The following is a 21,318-nucleotide window of genomic DNA, read 5'->3' as shown; positions in this document are numbered from 1 at the left end:
GGGGCAGTAATAGGGTCACATACGGCAGCAGCGGCTCAGTATTGGGGTATTAGGGGCAGTAATAGGGACACATACGGCAGCAGCGGCTCAGTATTGGGGTATTAGGGGCAGTAATAGGGTCACATACGGCAGCAGCAGCTCAGTATTGGAGTATCAGGGTATGTTTCCACGTTCAGGAAACGCTGCGTTTTTGACGCTGCGTTTTTCTGCTGTGTCAAAAACGCAGCGTCCAGATGTTACAGCATAGTGGATGGGATTTTATGAAATCCAGACTCCACTATGCGTTTAAAAACGCATGCGTTTTTGCCGCGAAAACGCATGCGTTGTGCGTTTTTTCAAAACGCTGCATGTTGCTACTATGAGCAAAACACGCAGGTACACCACAGGTGACCTGCCAGTGACCTCAGGTGCAGTTTTGGTCAGGATTTTACTTGCATAAAATCCTGACCAAAGACTGATGCAATCCTGAACGTGGAGACATACCCTCAGGGGCAGTAATAGGGACACATATGGCAGCAGTGGCTCAGTATTGGGGTATCAGGTACAGTAATAGGGACACATACGACAGCAGTGGCTCAGTATTGGGGTATCAGGGGCAGTAATAGGGACACATACGGCAGCAGCAGCTCAGTATTGGGGTATCAGGAGCAGTAATAGGGACACATACGGCAGCAGCGGCTCAGTATTGGGGTATTAGGGGCAGTAATAGGGACACATACGGCAGCAGCGGCTCAGTATTGGGGTATCAGGTGCAGTAATAGGGACACATACGACAGCAGTGGCTCAGTATTGGGGCATTAGGTGCAGTAATAGGGACACATACGGCAGCAGAGGCTCAGTATTGGGGTATCAGGGGTAGTAATAGGGACACATACGGCAGCAGCGGCTCAGTATTGGGGTATCAGGTGCAGTAATAGGGACACATACGGCAGCAGCGGCTCAGTATTGGGGTATCTGGTGCAGTAATAGGGACACATACGGCAGCAGCAGCTCAGTATTGGGGTATCAGGGGTAGTAATAGGGACACATACGGCAGCAGCGGCTCAGTATCGGGGTATCAGGGGCAGTAATAGGGTCACATAAGACAGCAGTGGCTCAGTATTGGGGCATTAGGTGCAGTAATAGGGACACATACGGCAGCAGCGGCTCAGTATTGGGGTATCAGGTGCAGTAATAGGGACACATACGGCAGCAGCGGCTCAGTATTGGGGTATCAGGTGCAGTAATAGGGACACACACGGCAGCAGCGGCTCAGTATTGGGGTATCAGGTGCAGTAATGGGGTCACATACGGCAGCAGCGGCTCAGTATTGGGGTATCAGGTGCAGTAATAGGGACACATAGGGTAGCAGCGGCTCAGTATTGGGGTATCAGGTGCAGTAATAGGGACACACACGGCAGCAGCGGCTCAGTATTGGGGTATCAGGTGCAGTAATGGGGTCACACACGGCAGCAGCGGCTCAGTATTGGGGTATCAGGGGCAGTAATAGGGACACACACGGCAGCAGCGGCTCAGTATTGGGGTATCAGGTGCAGTAATGGGGTCACATACGGCAGCAGCAGCTCAGTATTGGGGTATCAGCAGGATGAGGAGTTTGTGCAGGTTGGGAATAGATGGTGATGGGGCTGGAATGTGAGAAGTGAAACATGTCTTTGTTGTATTCTTTGCAGACGAGTCGTTGCTGGAAGAAGTTGTCATGTCGGTCTGGGCCAGATGGAAAAGACGGGAAAAGTGAACAATTCCATCATAAAGAACGTCAGCGGTAAGTCATTGTCTGTAACTGCGCTGTGATCTCTTATATGTCCTGTAGGGCTGGTATCTACCACTGACCATATGGCGGTAATATCCATGTTGGTCGTTATATAGAGATTATCTTCAGTAACAGAGCGGTCATGTGCTGAGGTTCTTCTCCACTATTAGGGTGCGACACCCAGCTGTAATCAAGGTTACCTGGTTAGGGGCCCACTCAGAAGCTTCGCCCCTCTGAGCCAACACTCTAGCTACGCCTCTGGTGTGTATACTATTTAGTGTGTGTCTATGTGATGTGTATATATGAGTGAGTGTATATGTGTGTGCTGTGTGTATGTGATACATGTGTCTGGCTGTGTATATCTGTGTGTTTGGTGTGTACGGTGACCGTGTGTCTATGTGATGTGTGTGCTCTGTGTGTGGTGTTTGTCTACACTGCATTTAACGCTCTATCATTTTCTCTGCTGAATATCAGCACTGTTCCTTCTCCGGCAGATGGCGCTGTGCTCCTGTGATGTGACACGTGACCTGATGACGGATTTTAGTGAACTGTAAAGCATAAAATCTTCCGCGCTGAGGATGTGACAGCCAATCACTGCCAACAAGTCAGGGTACAGTGGGCGTGACAGCGGGTGTGCGCAGACAGCCAATCAGCAGTCGGGGGCGGGGCCTCGGCCTGTGACGTAGCTTACACTCTGAGCTTGTCCATGTGGAGCCTCACTCTCACTTCCGGTCAGACATGGCGGCCTCCATGACAGGACACGTCCTGAGACATTTCACTGCCAAAACCTCTCTTCTAGGAAGAAACAAGGTGAGCGGCGCCGGGGGGCGGCTGGAGCGGGCCGGGGGGCGTGCTCCCCGGTGTGAGGCCGGCTGTCATGGCCGGTGTTGGGAGTGTGACACTTGTGTCCCTGACTGTACAGCCTGTGTGTGAGGTGTAACCTGTCCTGGTGCAACGTGGGAGTCTGCAGCTGCGGGGACTACAACCCTCAGCATGGCCTGCAGCAGACTGCTGGTTAGTGCAGGAGGAGGCAGTAGGTGTAAATCAGTGCAGGTGGTGGCTGTCAGGAGGTGGTCTCCTGCCCTGTGGGTAGGGGGTACCGTGATCTCTCTGGACAACCCCTTTAAGTGACTAAAGCAGAACAAGACCTATAGACAGGACTGCTTCTGTTCCTGACCTCTGCTGTTATTTTCAGACATTTTCATTGACTGGTTTTGTTTTTGAGACCCCCATCTGAGGACTAAAACAAGGGGCAGAACGCTCCTCTCTGCTGTCAGCAGTGTCCCCCTGTAGTCTGAGTGCGGCCTCGGGTTTCTGCACCCCTCTTCTTTTTCATGACTTTGCTCTTCACCTTTCAGGAGCTATAAGGCTATGTGCACACGCTGCGGACTGGTGTGCGGATTTACCGCAGTTTTTGTGCGGATTCTTATTATGGAGCAGGTGTAAACCGCTGCGGAATCCGCACAAAGAATTGACATGCTGCCCAATAAACAACGCTACGGTTCCGCTCGTTTTTTTCCGCAGCATGTGCACTGCAGATTTTGTAGCCTAAGTGCTGTTTTTTTTACCTATCTTTTGGTTGATCATTATATCAGAGCTGTTTTTTTTTTTTTTTTCCCTGTTACAAGCTGTAGTTTAAATAATTATCGTTTAGGGGTCCTTATGATTTTCATATCCTTTTTATGGGGGGGCAGGTTGAGTGACCCTGAAATAGCGATCACTTTATGGTCTAAATATATTTGAGTTTGTACAGTTCTACACGCACTGATACCAAATGTTGATTTTTAGATTTGTTACATATTTTTATATCCTTGTACAATACGCTGTAATGCTGCGGTTTTGCAGTGTATTGTAACTTTACACGGCTGAGCTCCTCCACTTCTAATGTCACGGTCATGATTAACGGCAGCTTCTAAGAGGTTAAGCAGCTGCGGACGGAGTTGGCTTCCATTGCAGCAGTCAGCCTCGAGTGGTGGCAGTATAAGCTCAGCTGGCGCCTGCGCTGTATGGAGTAGTCTGAGCTCCGGAGGACTCTCCATACATGCAGCACATGCTTCTGCCGTACATTGACACCTGGACACTATGGGCTCCGGAACTTGCCCCCATTGGCCGCTGCTGGCACTTTTTCTGGATTCCTGCACCAAGCAGAAAAGAAGAACGTTCTCAGCACTTAGACAGCACGGCCGATCAATATGTTTAGACAATGGCTACCCTTTATCTCCTGTTTCTACCATTGAATGACTTTCCAATAAATGGATTTAATTTTTCAGGTGGGAGACTACAAGTCTCAGCATTTTGTGACAACAGCAGTAAAGCCAGAGGATACATGTAGTGCCTCCCTCTGCAGAAAGGATTACTCAGGTGACCTCTAGTAGTTTCATTTCCTATATGGTGTGTGACCTTGGTATAATCCCTGCCATTGTGCAGACATATCCGGCAATGTGGTTTTCTTCTGTGTTGAATCTGTTCCTCGATGTGAATACAAAGTAAATCATTTCTAGGAAACTACCGTAATAACGTATGTGAGGAAAATATCAACCGCTGCTTCTGTCACTATTGCAACGCTGGCCATTAGGCCTCTGTCACTCGACAGTTTAGCATCAGTATTTGTAACAAATCTAGCACAAAAAGAGGATTCAGAGAGCCTCCAAAAAAAAAACCCAAAACACTAGCAAAAGGCAGAGATGCTTACCTGTCCAGGTCTCCCAACAAATGCAGTGGATCCATGTAGTTAAGATGGCGGCAACACAGGTGCAAAAATACTGATAAGACAACCACTCACAGCGCCTGCCAATCCCAATGGCGAGGGGGGGGGGGGGGGGGTTGCTTGGTATGTAATTGCACAAAGAAGACTTGTATGAGGCGCTGTTCACACAATGGAAATGCACAGCATCCAGGTTAACAGCCTATTAGTTACGCCCATACTATTAGATCAGGCGGGCTGCCCAGAGCTATCTAGATGCATCCCATGTGAATTTGTTTGGAGGCCTGGGCAGGTAAGCATCTCTGCTAGTGATGAGCAAGTATACTCGTTGCTAGTGTTGGTTGTTTTTTTTTTTTTTTTTTTTTAAATCAGTATCTGTAAGCCAAAACCAGAAATTAAACATTCAAGGGTTTATGCTGAACCAAGTTTTTCATCCCATTGTAAAAAGACAAAACAAAGGCAGGTAGTTGCTAACTATCTGCCTTTTGTTCCCGGCACCGCCACAGAGCGGTCAATGACTTCTCCTGCCGATGATTCAGATGCTCCACCTCAAGGTACCATCTCACTATACGATTTACCAACGATCACGACCTGCGATACGACCTGGCCGTGATCGTTGGTAAGTCGTTGTGTGGTCGCTGGGGAGCTGTCACACAGACTGCTCTCCAGCGACCAACGATGCCGAGGTTCGCTAGTAACCAGGGTAAACATCGGGTTACTAAGCGCAGGGCCGCGCTTTGTAACCCGATGTTTACCGTGGTTACCAGCGTAAAAGTAAAAAAAAACAAACAGTACATACTGACCATCTGATGTCCGTCAGGTCCCTTGCCGTCTGCTTCCTGCTCTGACTGAGTGCAGCCGTACAGTGAGAGCAGAGCGCAGCAGTGACGTCACCGCTGTGATCTGCTCTCACTTTCCGGCCGGCAGACAGACAGAGCGGGAAGCAGACGGCAAGGGACCTGACGGACATCAGATGGTGAGTATGTACGGTTTTTTTTTTTTACTTTTACGCTGGTAACCAGGGTAAACATCGGGTTACTAAGCGCGGCCCTGCGCTTAGTAACCCGATGTTTACCCTGGTTACCAGCGAACGCATCGCTGGATCGCTGTCACACACAACGATCCAGCGATGACAGCGGGAGATCCAGCGACGAAAGAAAGTTTCAAACGATGTGCTACGACGTACGATTCTCAGCAGGGTGTCTGATCGCAGTAGCGTGTCAGACACTGCGAGATCGTAACGATATCGCTAGAACGTCACGAATCGTGCCGTCGTAGCGATAAAAATGCCATTGTGTGACGGTACCCTCAGAAGAGGAGCTATTCTTCTGGGCTGCTCTGTCGATGGAGTGTGACTGGCGACCACATGCAGAACGACAGCTGGCTCCCCTCAATTAGGCAGCGGGGAGCAGGCAGTCTCACCCTATCTACAGATCAGCCTGGATGAGAAGCTGCTGCTCTGACAACGTGTGACGTCAGAGGAAGCTGCTGAATCACCAGCAGAAGTGGTCTGTGATTGCTCTGTGCCAGCAGAGATCGGAGCCAAGCACAACAGGCAGGTAGTTAGCAGCTACCTGCCTATTAGTTTTTAGGCCCATAGTAAACGAAAAAAAATAGTCCTAAAAACTGAGAAAAGTGTAGCAGTACGGCTTTGTTCACACGTTTTGTGGCATTAATTTCACCAGCCAAAACCTGCTCTCTTGACACTAAAAAACCATTACGTTCAAAACACCCATTTTTAAGGCTTTTCACAGCATTTTTGCTGCTTTTTTTCTTACAGTTTTTTGGTAGGAATTACTTTTGCGATTTATCTACAATACATGTTTAATAAAGTTAGTCTTATTCACCTAAACCGCTTAGTTGCTTTTTTTTTTTTTGCACGTTCTCATTAAAAAGAAACATGCTGCAGTTTTCCAATTCAGTAAGGCTACTTTCACACTAGCGTCATGCACTGCACGTCACTATGCGTCGTTTGGTTGAAAAAACGCATCCTGCAAAAGTGCTTGCAGGATGCGTTTTTTACCATTGATTTGCATTAGCGTCACATTGCGACGGTTGCGCCGTGTTGTGGCGGACCGTCGGCTGCAAAAAACGTTACATGTAACGTTTTTTGCTGCCGACGGACCGCCATTTCCGACCGCGCATGCGCGGTCGGAACTCTGCCCGCACCTCACAATGGGGCGGCGGATGCGCTGGAAAAATGCATCCGCTGCTCCCGTTGTGCGGCGCATTCACTGCTAGCGTCGGTACGTCGGCCCCACGCACTGCGACGGGCCGAGTACGACGCTAGTGTGAAAGTAGCCTAAGGTAAAAACCAAACGATCTGAAAGCGCATAGCTTTGGTTGGTATTGTAAAAAGAAGCTTTTAATTTGCATAAAAAATGCTGCAAAAAAAGTACCATAAACACGTGAATTTGCCAGCTTAACTTCTGCCTAGACTAAAAGGTTATGTTCTTGCTATAAATGACCTTTGGCGAGGGTGGTTTTTCGCTTCCTTCCCTTTGCCCTACATTAACGGAGCTTACGGTAATTATTGGATTCTCATGTTTACCAGATCCACAAACCCCAGAACCGGATAGTCCTGAATGTGAGCCACCTTCAGACCTGTGGAGCTGACGCCGATCTGTATGGACGGAGACTGCTCTGTGTCATATACTATGTGTATACATAGTTACAGATGTATTTATATACATGCCATGCCGGGAAACACTGCTGCTCGTCCTCTCTGCACCTCTGATGTTTGATGACTGGTCACGTGAAGAATTCCTGCCTGGTGTTTGTCTCTCCCAGCCAGAACCAGATAGATAAAGCAGGAGTGAAGTGGACAAAACAAGGTGGATAAACATGACTGCACATTATGTACAGATAATGGAGTCAGCAAAGACTCTCACAAGACCCTGGTCCAACCCCCACATTTGTAGTCCGTGGTTGCTGGATCAGAGCCCTGCCGCCGTCCCTGTACGTCCGTGACGTCAATCCTGTGGCACAACACATGTGACATCACGCTGGACTTAAAAATCAGAAGAGGCGAGTGTTATGCTGGCAGGTGGAATTGGGTTCACAGGCCTCCGGTCCGGCCTCCACCGACTGCCGATGTGGCTTCTGGCCCAGGATCCTGCAACATTTTTTTGTTCAGCTTCTAATAAATATCTGTAGGTTTTTTATCAGTGAAAGGTCTGTGTGCGGAGACCCCCATTGATTCTCTCCTGAGACGAAGGATGTATTTTCTGTTGAGCCTGTGTCGGAGAAGAGCAATGCCAGACTGCTCACTTCTGCTCACCACCGCATCACTCATTGTCTATGAGACTGCCAACCGTTGTACTCCATGCTGAAGGGACACACATGTGCTTTCATCACTCCATTCTGATGGGATGGCTGAGAGCTCTGTTCTTTGGGTCAGTGGGGGTCCCAGCAGTATAATAAGGCTTGACTATACATTGTAAAAGGGTTTCCCTCCTATATAATAAGTCTTGAGTGGAGAGTGGATTTAGCTCATCTCCATCCAGGGATCAGCAGGAGCGACCGTTTGCCCCTCCACCTCTGTTTTTTTTTTTTGGGGCCATGAGCCTTGGTTAATGGTTGTGAGAAGTGCTGAGTGTGACTTGTTTATTGCATGTGTCAAAGGGTGGAAGATTATTCTAGTTACTCATTATTCAGGAGGTGGTAGACATGGACATCCTCCACGTGGGAAAAAATTTCTCACCACCCAGTGATTGTATCACATCTAAAGCTACAGTTCCTGCACTACATGGGATGGAGGTTGGGGGCGCTGTATGCTCTATCTACATCTTGGTGAAGCGAGATCCCTGTCATTCAGTAGCTCCTTTCCGATAAGCGGTGCCATAGTCCTGGTCATCTGCACTTTTTATAGATGCACTTCAAAGGGGGTCAAAACCTTTGTCATGTTCATAGAGCTTGGTCCTCTGTTCAGGTTCTTAATCTCTTGACTTTAGAGGAGAGGGGCTTTGAGACGTGTCCTAAATTACGCTCTACTTCAGTGAATGGACACCGTGTAATACTCGGTGTCCCCTGTAGTGGCGCTGCAGGGAAAGTGAACACTAATTGCCAGCTTCAATAGAGATCACTGCTTATCGCTGGAGGTCCCGGCAGTGGATAACACTTTGTGATCAGACTTCAAATAAGGGTTGTCCAAAGTGGAGAACTCCTTCAAGCGCCCAATGTAGGGGCACTTACGAACGCTGCTAATCATCGAAATTGCTCAAAAGAAAGTCAATGGTGCTACCAGGATTTGGGGGCGCAAAGCATAGGCAGCCCAAATCTCTAGTAGTGATGTTAAGACCCCACAATCTTGTCGGGAATCGCGCACATCATTGGAGTAGGACACTGCGTTACCCCCGCATCTCTGCAGGTAATGGGGTGTGATGCAGAAGAGAGCAAAATAGCCCCTGGAGGTGTCTGACGTCTGCATATTTTTTCTCTCCTGTTGGAAATGAATAGGCACTTTCTTCTGCGCTTTTACCGAGAATGCGCTTTTACATTGGAGTTTGGAGAAGTCTTTCCACCAGACAAGCTCACACCCAGCATCTATAGCCACATTTTTTAGTTTTGCATTTTTAAGTTTCTCCTTCTTGCCTTGAAAAATAAAGCGGATACACATTTATCACACTTTATATTTCCTCAATATTTTTTATTTTATCTATCGACTTTTATTATTCAGCGAGTTAACACCGTGTAGAAAGAATTTCAGCAGTTTTTCGCAGCGTCTTTGGCACCACAGAATCGTACACGAATCATTATTTTCCTGACAGAACAGCGTGGGACATCCAACATCAAACCTCCACATCACACAGACTGTAAAATTAGGGAGGCGCGGAATCCATAATTTATCATCTGCCTGGATGCCAAGGATCCTGGCGTACAATAAACCCAACCCGAACCCTCCTTTATGATGTACTAAGCACTTAGGCCAGCCAAAATTACCGTAAGTTGCCAAAGGTGACAAGGTTGACAAGGTGCCAAAGGCCTCTAAAGTACCAGATTGAGGTATTTTTTTTTTTGTATTTTTGTATTCAAATTCTTAAATGAATATCCCAGTATCAGAATGGCTCTTAGACTTTTTAGACTCTCCGCTCAAACATATTTAGTCACTGTTTTCCAAGGGACAATTTATTTAGTCTGTTCACGCAGATTTCTTTTGTTGCTGTTTGGAGACGATTGGCTTATAAATCCTCCAGTTTCAGAAAACTTTGCAAAAATCTTCCTATTCTATAGGAAATCCACATTTCTGTTCATAAGAGTTTTTGAGCTTTCTTTTTCCTTTTTCCTTTGAAAAACATCTGGTGCAAAAATAAAAAAAGTAATGTATTTCTTTCAAGATCATTAAAGAAATCTCTCAGGTCTGTCTAATGATAGTTATGTTTACACTGCATCTTTTCCCTGCATTTTGAGCGGGGGCTCTCCTTAAAAAAAATAAAAATAATAATGTCCGAAAAAGTGCTCACGAAACGGTAAAAAAAAAATCCTGTTTATGTCTATGGAAAATTCTGGCTTTTGAGCATCTGTTGGATGCATCCAGCTTTCAAAAATGCCAAGTGATGTTCATTATTTAGATGTTTTCCGGTAAAACGATGCTCCATATTGTACAATTGAAGTCAACCGGACGGTTTAAAAAGAAAAAAAACGCCAGTGCGTCTTGTTAGACATTTTATAAAATTGTTTTAGCAAGTTGTTGCCTATCCTGTGGATAAGTGTTAACTTTCAAGATTGTTGGGGGACTCCCACCGGATCCTCCGACCAATTGATCTCTCAAATGGTCCTTTTAGAATGGAGCAAAAGTTGGGCCATGTTCGGCAGTCCTATCGAGCTCTTAATCTTGGGCCGTCCCATAGACATTGGATGAGCTCTGTTCGCGAGATCCCCAAGGGGTTCAAGAATCTAACCTGTGGGTAGGTTACGTTTCTGAGATGGGTATGACTGTTATAGAAGATCTGTTTTCCAAGGGATCTTGACAAATCCCATTGATCCATAAGGAAGTCCATAGGGGGTTTTGTGCCTTCGACAGAACATAGCCTTAGATTTCTATATTTTTCGCTGTTTTATGTAATTACGAGGCATCTTCATTTTAAAGGGATTTTAGTACAATACTTGGGAATATCTTATTGCCATCCTTAGTCAATAGCCTTACGACCTTTGGATCGCCACTGATCTGTGATACAAACGGGGGCTTCTCTCAACTGGGCACTGCGCTGAGAGCTTAAACAGCCCCATTATCCCAAAACCTTTTTAGGAATCTCTAATGGTATCTTGCCTGCTTCAGGCCTTTTATAGCCGGATCTTGCTTTATTGGAAGTGCTAAGTACTTCTATTAAAAGCCATTAAATCAGGATGGGGGGGAAAAAAGTGCGTTTTAATAACAGGGACGCGCTTTTCATCACCCAACCTTTCCCGATAAGGCCGAATACATTGTTCACTCCTCGCGTGAAATATCAAGAACCTCTCTCTTATTAGCTTTTTGCCTAAAAAATATCATTTTTAATATGCCTTAAAATTACGAGGTTTAAAGTTTTCATAAATCGAAGGCCGAGGTATTAAAAATACGCTCCCTGAAGATATTAGGAGCTCGAATACTTGCTCTAAATTGCTTGTTGTATTTCCTCTCTTACTGTCATGGAGGAGCGTTGCTGCGGGTGTAATGTTGGTGACTGCAGCCTCTACGAAAGCTGTTTTGTAACAAAGAAAAAAAGATTTTTCTGGATTTGGGAAATTTTAAGACCAAAATGAATAGAATCTGAAAAAAACACAACCCCAAAACATTCTAATCTTGTGTGCGGTGGATACTGCCGTCTCTAAAAATGGCAATCTTTAGATGTCAGCATGTAATGAATGGGAAAGGGCTTTTTTTTTTCCCCTTCCTAAAACTTATGTTCTCTTTTGGTAAGTCTCTCATTCACCTTTCCCTGCATGGCGGTTACCTTTTTAGATGTGTAGAAAACTCTTAAATCCCTCTAAAATTGTTCCAGTGTAACATGGTAAATACTAGACAAAGAAAGATAAAGGGCAGAGGAGGGGGATGAAGCTGCAGGGAGAGACTATTGATTGTTTCAGAGCTCTTATTTTGCACTAGTCAGCACCTATTTAAAAATGCTGAATGTTGGTGTACTTTCACAGAACGAATTGGATATAATTAAAAAAAACAAACAAACAAACAAAACTTGTCTGCTTCCTTCTTTTACCAGCGCCACTCTTGTCCGTGGGCATGTGTGGTACTGCACGTTGCAAACAAATGATAGAGCTTTACAATACCACACATTTTCCACGGTCAAGAGTGGCGCTGTCGGTGCTTTCGTTTCCCATCTAACCCTTTTCAGACCCAATTCATGAAATCCCCATGATTGTGAAAAAGGCATTTCTTCTCATCCTTTCATGCTTTTACAATAAATACATAAATATACCATCAGAGAGAAAATGTATATCTTTATCGCAATTCTTTTACCCCAGGATATAAAGCAGCCTTGTAATTAAAGCAACAGGCAGTAAACATTAAATTGGTCACGTAGCGCCGGAGACGCCGGAAGGTATTTTTGATCCAATAATTGTGATTAAATAGATTTTAACATTTATAGGACAGTTCATAGGGAAAATAAATGGTGCCTTTTATTTACCTGGCGCATTATAGAATACAGATTAAAATCCAAAAGTGTTACGTGGTTCTGTTTATATAGAGAGAAATGCATTATTTTTGCTGAATGTATCATTATATTTACCGCTCAATGCTAATATTAAAAGGATGTTGGTGGGAAAAAATGATGGATAAGGCTTCATTCAGTCCTTAACTTTTTACGCCTTTTGAAGAATAGGACACGTACCCTGTAGTCTGTGGTGCTGTTTACATGTCCATGGTTATTTTTGGAATTTCATTTCCATGAATAAAAATCAGACGTGGCCGATTTTGATTTGAATCACCCATAAAATCACAAATTGCAAATTGCCCCGCTGCGTTGGGTAGGTGAAGCTTTGTAATTTTTCTTTCTGGCAAATGAGAAAAAGATTGCTAAAAATTGACACCAATAAAATTCGGTCTGTCTCCCCCCCACTAAATGATGCCCAAGGCTGAATTCCCTTTGTGTACATATTGACCCCAAATATTTTTGTAGCTGAAAATTGGTTCCACTCTTTTTAATAAGATTGTCATAGACCGAAGGGTCTCTGGCAGTTTAGGTTGGTTTGCCGACTCATCCAGTTGGGGGATGTATGGACAAATGGTCGTAGGCTGTGAGACAACAGATCTACTTTTACCAAACATTTATGGTGCATCCATTCCATTTAATGTCGAAACTGTGAATACCCCTTTAATTGGTTTAGATGTAGTCTGGAATGGTTCTTTACATTGTTCTTTACATGGATGCCAAGATCTCTCACGACTGGACTTCTTCATGGTTATGAATCTGAAAATATGGAAGAGAAGACCCAGCTATGTGGTAGAAGGTCAATCAAGGGAGTTATCCGTTTTCCTTTTGGGTTTACACAAAGACTGAGGAGTCATACACAACTTGCCCAAGCCCGACTATTTCAAGGGGTATGAAAGACCAACCATTTGTGTATGCTGGTCTTCTAGCTCTTCCCCCGAAACACAATATTTTGCCCTTGGTGAGTTACAATTCCCGTTCTTTATTCTCCCAGGAGATAAATCCCCACTGGAGGTGACCAACAGCAGATTACAGTACTTCACTCTTCTATTAAAACCACATTCACCCTTGGCCTAGATGAGCCTTGTGTATGGGGGAGTTTGGAGAGAGCTGTAATCCAATCGCTGTCTAAGACGCTCTTGGGATAAAGCTGCCATATGCATTCTATGGCTATTGTCTGAGAGACGTATGATCACTGCTTAGCTCCGGAAGATCAAAAGAATTGGCAGTCCAAAATCGCACATTATGGATTCTAAACTCTCCCTGACAATCAATTGTTCGTTACCCCGATAGACCATCTGCTGAACCCGTCAATATCAATGGGGTCAATAGGCATTAGTATAATGTGTTTAGAGGTGTAAACCGGCATTTCCTAAACTGTGGCTGTCCCGCTCTTGGGAATAGTGGCTCACCAAGAGCGAGCCACACGTTTGAGATAACCGGGCTAATCCGGCAATATTGTGCCGAAGAGATCTGTAACATTCCTGTCTTCTGTTATATCAGAAGTCGATGTTCTCAGAACACTTTTTTCTTCCTTCCTCCATTACGAATGAATAGATCAACTCTGGGGGAGCGGGTGAAATGTTAGCGTTAATGTAGCCCTGTCGGTATAATGTGAGATAGATGCCGGTGGTATTTGTGGGAATGGATGTATGTTGGAGGTGGCATTGGCTGTTGATGTATCTGCACAAGTCTGCAATTTGAAATGACCTTTTAGAATGAGCAACCGGGTAATGATATTAAATGTTACACTGACTCACCTGGGTCATCGAGGACCGAGCGCGCTTCACAGCTTGAATGAAACCCTCCATCTTCTTACAGACTGTATTATTATGGGGGTGTTTACCGAGCACATTTTTGACGTTTTTTCATCCTTTACTTTATTTCTCTGATTCTTCATACATTTAACACCTTTCTTTTCGCTTAGGTTTTTGCCTGATAACTCTACCCTTAAGGTCACCATACATATTAGACTAAAATGGGGCAAACCCACCAATATCTGTGGGCTCGAATGACAGTTCACTGACTATCAGACTGCTGACTTTTTTTTCCAAGTATGGGTTGAAGCTGCCCATACAACTTAGATCACGGTCGGCAGAACGCAAGCTTGGCCAACTGCTTCCAAATTGCCACGTACAACTGAATGCTTGTCTTGGTCTTGTATTCTCTTTGAGAAGAGCGGAATTAAGTTGTAGTCAAAGTCAAGAGAAGCGAGCTGATCGAACGATTGATTTCTTACTGCCCAATCATATTGAGAGGTCCCAATACACATTTGATGGTGGTCCGGTCTTGCTGATATTGAAGGTTCAGCAAACTTTAATCTGTTTATGGGGGTCTTTAGCTTAATGAAGCTTGAGACGTTCCTCTCTTTGCTTAGAGACTTTACCTACTCGGCTGAAGTTGAAGCCAAGTGTACATTTGTCCTTCATGTAAATGGCCCTTCATGTGATATAAACCGATGCTGAAGATCAATATGGACTCTTCTTTTTGGCTCCTAGGGTAAAAAGACCTTTCTTTTTTTTTTGTGTGAAAAAAGCTTGCTATGTCATGAGCTTTGTTTATTGGGTCCTTGGCTTTGCAGGATGATGGGGCATGTGGTGCAAAACAGATAATGCAATGGGCACTTGATTTCTTTGGCCTTTTTGTAGCACTCACCGCAAATTGGACATTTTAGGCAGAAGCTTAGGACACACATACATTCTAGACTAAAGTTGGACATTCTAGGCCGGATTGGTCGACAGCCTTATATGGAGGGGGCACCTGAATCATTCCAGACAGATGATGTTGGGAGAGAGAAGGGTCCTGCGCATTGGTTTACTAATGGCCAATCCCTTTGGTAGTGGTGCTCTCTTAGAGAACACAGCATCACTTGGATAAGCCAGGCATTTCTGGGTATGGGGGATTCGGAGGAGATATCTCAGCTGAACGGTCGCCCATTAAGGGCCTGCTCAAGGTATATCAATTCTGAGGCTGCAAATGATCGGTGACTGTTAGTATTCATTTTTATTTACGTTTGGGGAGATGGTTTTTATTTATTTATTTATTTATTTATTTTTTATCAGATTATCCAACCGCCAGGGATTAAACAAACCTAATGTTCCATTTGCAAATGAAAAATAAATGTAACATCTTTCAGTGATGTCTTATGGACTGGAATCTTTTCCTTGAGAACGAGATTTCTTAATTTGGGCTCTCTTTTCTAATGAAAGGCGATCACTGTAGAGACCAAATGATCACTGCTGATTTTGCTTGGAGAACTGTCGACTGTGCATTCCTCCTGCAGCGCCCACTGATGGTGATAGGGAGAATTACATGGCGGTTTATCTAACCCAGACAGCTGAAATCGGGCAGTAGGTTTTTTACATAGAAGGGGGATCCTGAACGTAAGAATCACATCTATGACATCTTATATTTGCAGCGATTGGCTTTGAAAAGACAAACCTACTGGAGTGGTGACTTTTACGTTTTTCTTGGCCGGCTCCACCATAAATGCATTTGCCCCATCACTTCACCCGACGGAAACGGTCTTACTTAGCAAAACTGCACCATGAAAGACCCAGCGATCTGTAAAAGATATATTTACTGAGGATTTTATGTTTACCTTAAGGGGAGTAAGCCATTAGCTGCCTGCGAGGCATCCGAGGCTATTTAACGGACACATTACATTTCAAGTAACCTTCACAAAATGATCTCCGGGCTGATTGCTAATGCAGACGGAAAACTGTGCACAAACGTATCATAAAAAGTTAAAGAGGGAAGCGATACAGCCCTCTGCAGATGGTTTGTCTGTTTTTTTTTTATTTTCAAGACCCAAGAAACGTTCATTAAGTCATTTCTAGTAATCCTGGGATTGTTTCCGTTCTCCGAAACCTCAATTACAGAAAAAGTAACACATTTGTAAATTTTAATTGTATTTTTTAATTTTTATTTACTATTATATTTTAGGCTGCAAATTTTCACTTCTTGGCTGAGTATGACAGTCTCAAAATGACTGAATAATTTTTGCCATAGGACGTCTTGAGATCATTTGTAAAAAGCACATTTTTAATTATTTTTAATGAGGTATTGTTGGAGAAAAAAAAATAAAATAAAATAGATATACATAAATCTGCTTAAATTAAGTCATATTATCCTCTGCAGTATGGTAGTTCCGCTTAGGATTAGTGATGAGCGAACGTGCTGGGATAAGGTGTTATCTGAGCATGCTCGGGTGCTAAGTGTCTTCGGCGTGCTAGAAAAATATGTTTGAGTCACCGCGGCTGTTTGGCAAAACATTCAGGGATTGCCTAACAAACAGACGATCCCTGCATGTGTTTTCACTGTCGAATACCCGCAAGACATCCAGTCACGGGGACTCATACATATTTTTCGAGCACTATGAAGACACTCAGTTAGCATCCGAGCATTCTCGGAGAACACCTTATCCGAGAACATGCGCTCATCACTACTTGAAATCCTTTGCTGGGAACAGTAGAGCGTTTTGTGTATCACCATGAAGGGGGCTGGCTCATTTCAGTAGCTAAGTCAGGCTCCTATCTTTATCAGTTGTAACACAGAAGGGGTTTGCTTAACTATTGAAATGAGCCAGTCAGCCAGCCCCCTTCACAAACTTTGGTGGTCACGCAGCAGTACAGGAACCTGTATGGAAGGGCAGGGATAACTGCGAAACGCATACTTACCTTTTTTTTTTTTCCCTCTTTCCGTATATAATGAGACTACAGTGCAGAGCTGGTTGTCAAAGTGCCGGAGTCTGCTTCATCCATCACTCACTATGCTGTGACTGTAGCCACGCCGCCATGTCTGAAAGCCAGTGGCTGCCGAGAGGGAATACGTTAAATTTTCTCCCGCAAGCCGCTCACTCAGTAAAAGCAGACGGGCACTCTTCTAACCATATTAATCCGCAAATTACCCTTATAACTGCATGTTAATCACGTTATCTGACATGACCGGTTCCCTTTAAAGGTGACGCACACAGCTATATTTACATACATGCAGCGCACAGAGGTGCAACCATAGGGCCCATGTGCGCCCTCCAGTCCGTGTGCACGAGCTGCACGTTGTCGCCAATATTACTGTGCTCTTCTCCTCATTGTAGGAAATCATTTTATTGCATATATTTCTAGGGGAAAATAAAATAATTTATTTTCTGGAGGGATTGGTGCATTAAATGTTGAAAGGTGCAATCTAGGCAATATTAATTTTTAATCACTGCTCGCCGCATGTCTCTTTTCTTACGGTTCATTAAAGGGATTCTTCTGAGAAGTTCAATTAGAAACGTTTCATATAATAAAAAGGATTTTGCGATTAAAAATTTCAGCCGGGAGCCCAGCGCCGGAGTCAGTATATTTTCCGTGTAGTGCGCCGGAGGGTGCCCGCTAGAATAGCCTCTCCCGTAAAAAAGGAGAGCAGGCAGCGTGTAAAAACAGACCAGTTGGCCTCTCCTGCCGAACATGTCACATACAAGACTTTATACCAATTACTTGGACTTTCTTTTAGCAGTTTTCTTTCTTTCAAGTTCCCGGGTAGCAGATGCCGGTGCGGATAACGGCCTTTATAATGGAAATTGATAGACTTTAGTCACTTCTGTTTTAAGGCAAAGAAATAGAGAAAAAGTGAAATGATTCTGTTGTAAATATGATACAAATGACCAGATTAGACTAAAACTAGTGTGAACATGTCGCAAGAATTAAAGGAAGTGTCCTTAGGATGGGTCATCTATGTCAGACACAGACATTCTGTTGTAAGTTCTCTTGAAACTTCTCCATATGAGGGTATTTATTACAACCCCACACAACTGGCATAGCCCTATTGGGGGCTTGGCCCCTTTGAAACTCATATCTACACTTTAGATGGACAGGAAAGTGGTTTTATTTCAGTTTGTTGCAACCGTTGGCTTGGCCAAGGGCTCTGTCAATACTGCCGCGTTCTCCTCCTTCTCTCCTGTCTGCAGCACCCGCTCACCGCACATCAGATGCAGACAGGAGCGAGGAACGAGAGCTCATGTTAAAGTGATGTGTGCGGCATGTTGTTTGAGGGGTTGGAATGGTGCGCTGAGCCCTTGCAGACATCAAAAGTGCAATCTATACAGGGAGCAGGTATGGGGTGATGATGACAGTCTTGCTTATTTACCTGCTATAATGTCCTTAGATCTGGCACCGACTCTTTGGTTGTTTTGATCCTTCACTGGAAGCAATTCTATATTCAATTCACTATTCTTCTATCACTGAACCGCTAAGGCTGGTGACTGCGACCCGGCACATTCACAAGGCTTCACTCCTCAACGGAAAGATTCGCTGAAGCTGGGTGAACTCTTCCCGGCTTAATTGGCCTGATCAAGGGAGAATGAAGTAGCAGCAAAAAGTCACAAAGGCATTTCAGTAGGGGAGGTAGAGTAAAAAGTGGAAAATCAGTTCTAAATATTAAAAAGGTTGCTCCAATTCTGAAAGCTATCCCAAAATTCTGGGATAGGGGACAACTTGCCAGTCGCTGAGCTTCCCACCGAATCCGAGAACTTGGACTCTGAAAAGTCCCGTGTGAATAGACCCGGAGCCACAGTCGATCATGCTCACCTCCGCTACATTCCTTCTCTTTGGGACTGCCAAGTGCAGCATTCGGCAGGGTTTTCGGCATTGCCACGAAGCGAGCGGAGATGTGCATGATCGACTTCCGATCCATTCACACGAGATCTGTGGGGGTCCAAGCGATTGGAACGTAAGGATAGAAGATAACTTTCCACCTTGGTACAATCCCTATAATGTTACATCTTAAGATGCACCAAATTTTAGCATAATGCTTTTCCAAAAAATTTCCACGAATATGGCAATGCAGCCACAAGCAATATTGACTTAAAAAAAAAAAAAAAAATTCCCTGCAATGATGAATTCATGCCATTATTATTGGTTCTGAGAATAATTTTCAGGTGTAAACCCGACATTGAGCTTCTTGACGCGTCGCTATTATATCCTTGTACAGTATCATAACAGCGGACGCTTATTTAAAGGGCACACGGTGCCGTCTGTAATGGGAGTCACCTGCAGGCTGACGCCGCCCTATAATGAAAGTCCCGCGGATAAAACACAGCTGTTTAATGGTTAAGTAATTTTCCTCACTGTTTAATGATCATTACAAGCTGCAAATCCCTGTACCTTGTAACTGGTCTGTTAACCGGCACAACAGTTGGCTCCATTACTCCGCAAATTTATCATTTATGCCGTAAAATGGTAGAATAAATAAATAATTCCCGGGACCATGAAATAATGTGTCTTTAGTCTTCTTCCTAGTAAAGGATAGCTCATTATATAATTACCGCTGCCCCATGATTATCCTCAATTGTACATTTATTGCTCTGTTTAAAATAGAAAATTAGCAACTTTGCAAACATCCTTGATTACAAATATTCTACCGTATTGTTTGTGTGTCTCCATAGTCCTAGACTACAAAGAACCCTGCGCGGTCTGATTTGGTAATCGTACTCCCTTACATCTGTCCTAACTTAATTGCTAATACAATATTTTGTCTGAAATACCTATCTATCCAAATAGGCTTTATTTGTTAACTCTTTAAGGGTTCGCTGCAACAGAGACCCCCATTAATTACTAGAATCCTTCAGGCTGGTCCCCAGTACCCCTCGGCTGCACCACAGAGGCTAGGAGTAGTTTAAAGAGGACTTGTCACCAGGTCAAAAGTAGCCAGTTTTTGCTCTTATTTTATTCACACCGCTCCCCTGAGTAATACGATTTTTTTGTTTTTCTTTAAATCTGTCATATGGCTACAGAGATATGGTCCTTTTTTTAACTGGTGATAATTTTTAGTCTCTCTATAAGAGGGCGTGTCTCAGATTAGTCAAACACACCCCTGAGGATCCTGTGAGCCCCGCCCCCTCTTTAAGTGGTAAAACATGTGCCCTGTAGCTGTATGCATAGTTTTGGTGCTTATTAAAATTACAGCATACCAGTCGGATCCCCACCTTTCCAAGATTTTATTGCTTTTCCAGTGGGATATGGGAAAATGCATTTGCCCAGAATCCAGCTTCAATTTTAGGTATGTTTGTTCCAAAGGAGTATGTAACCTTTAAAAGAATTATCCATTGCCTGTAACTTTGCATCAAGGTTAAGGGTGCTAAAAACATGGCTTATCTTGGTAGATTTCCAGGCAACAATAGAACAATCAGATGCATGATAACAGACAGACGACCATGCACAAGAGCTGACTAATGCCATTTTACTCGCGCCTCCCAATGCAAAAGTGAGAAGTGCTGGATACCCGCTGTTACGGCTAGGACTGTACATTGGATGCACATGAGTACATTACCTTTTGGACTGGAGCTCCGTGGACATTTTTAGCTAAGTGTTTCCCTTTTCCATTCTGACGTTAGTCAAAAAATGTTCAGTAATGTCTGCAATAATCATAATAACAGAATTACCGTAAGATTAGCTATATCGTCAATTGTTTGTGTACCTAATTCTGCTTGAGGCAGACTTTCTTCTGGAGTCCTCTCAATGATCCAACTGAAGAGCACTACAATTCCTACTGTACCTCAGCAGATAAAAAAAAAATATATATATATATATATATATATATATTGCTGTGGTCCACGCCAGGTTTCACAAGTTACTTCAGTGACCTCATCACCCAAAGCCTTGTCAAGTCGACTTGACAGTGTGTCTGAGCATTTAGCATCTTAGTATCCACTTACCATGTACCTTGGAGCTTTTCTCTCCCAGCGGTTCTCTCAGTTGGCAGTTATTTCTGCAAACTCCTATTTGTTTCTCCAATGGCATTTACTTCCTGGATCAGACCTGCTGCTTAACCCTTCATTTGCTGTAAGCATATCATCTTCTCTAGAGCTGTTCACATTACAAATGCTGCTGCAACAGACTTTTTTTTTGTTTGTTAACAATCTAGTTTGCTTACTCATCTCTGCTGTCATTCTTTTGTTTGTTGATGAACCCTTCGTCTGCTATAAGCATAACAACCTCTTCTCTGGAGCTATTCACGCTACAAACACTGCTAGACTGACTGTGTATCTTAAGTTTCTGTGTATGTCTACACTCCTGGCTCTGTGTCTTCTCGTGTTTCCTACTCCCATTTGTCTGCCTTGCCTGCTGTCCTGGTCCTCCATGTTCCACATGTCATTCGATAAGATCTGCCCACTGTGCCATCACTGTCGGTCCATGTTGTCCACCCCGACCTAGAGAATCTGCCTCGCCCGGAGAAAC

At 44.2% G+C, this 21,318-nt stretch overlaps 1 protein-coding gene and 1 long non-coding RNA gene across 2 annotated transcripts in view; one reads left to right on the top strand and one right to left on the bottom strand.

Annotated features, from left to right (window-relative positions):
• Window positions 1-2,336: 2,336 nt before the first annotated feature.
• SUCLG2 (succinate-CoA ligase GDP-forming subunit beta) overlaps window positions 2,337-21,318 on the top strand; it is a 162,589-nt gene continuing 143,607 nt past the window's right edge. Inside the window, exon 1 of the mRNA XM_077276044.1 lies at window positions 2,337-2,560. Within this exon, the coding sequence (XP_077132159.1) occupies window positions 2,489-2,560 (72 nt within the window). The 5' untranslated portion in view covers window positions 2,337-2,488. The remainder of the gene's footprint in view (window positions 2,561-21,318) is intronic.
• LOC143788413 (uncharacterized) lies at window positions 16,780-21,264 on the bottom strand. The gene is made up of 3 exons (XR_013218625.1): window positions 20,796-21,264; window positions 18,230-18,428; window positions 16,780-17,683 (listed from the first exon to the last, which is right to left on the bottom strand). It is a non-coding gene; the product is annotated as an uncharacterized LOC143788413 (long non-coding RNA).

Source organism: Ranitomeya variabilis, chromosome 8 (genome assembly GCF_051348905.1).
Source record: "Ranitomeya variabilis isolate aRanVar5 chromosome 8, aRanVar5.hap1, whole genome shotgun sequence".
NCBI lineage: Eukaryota > Metazoa > Chordata > Amphibia > Anura > Dendrobatidae > Ranitomeya > Ranitomeya variabilis.
This window is presented reverse-complemented; position numbering and strand designations above follow the sequence as displayed.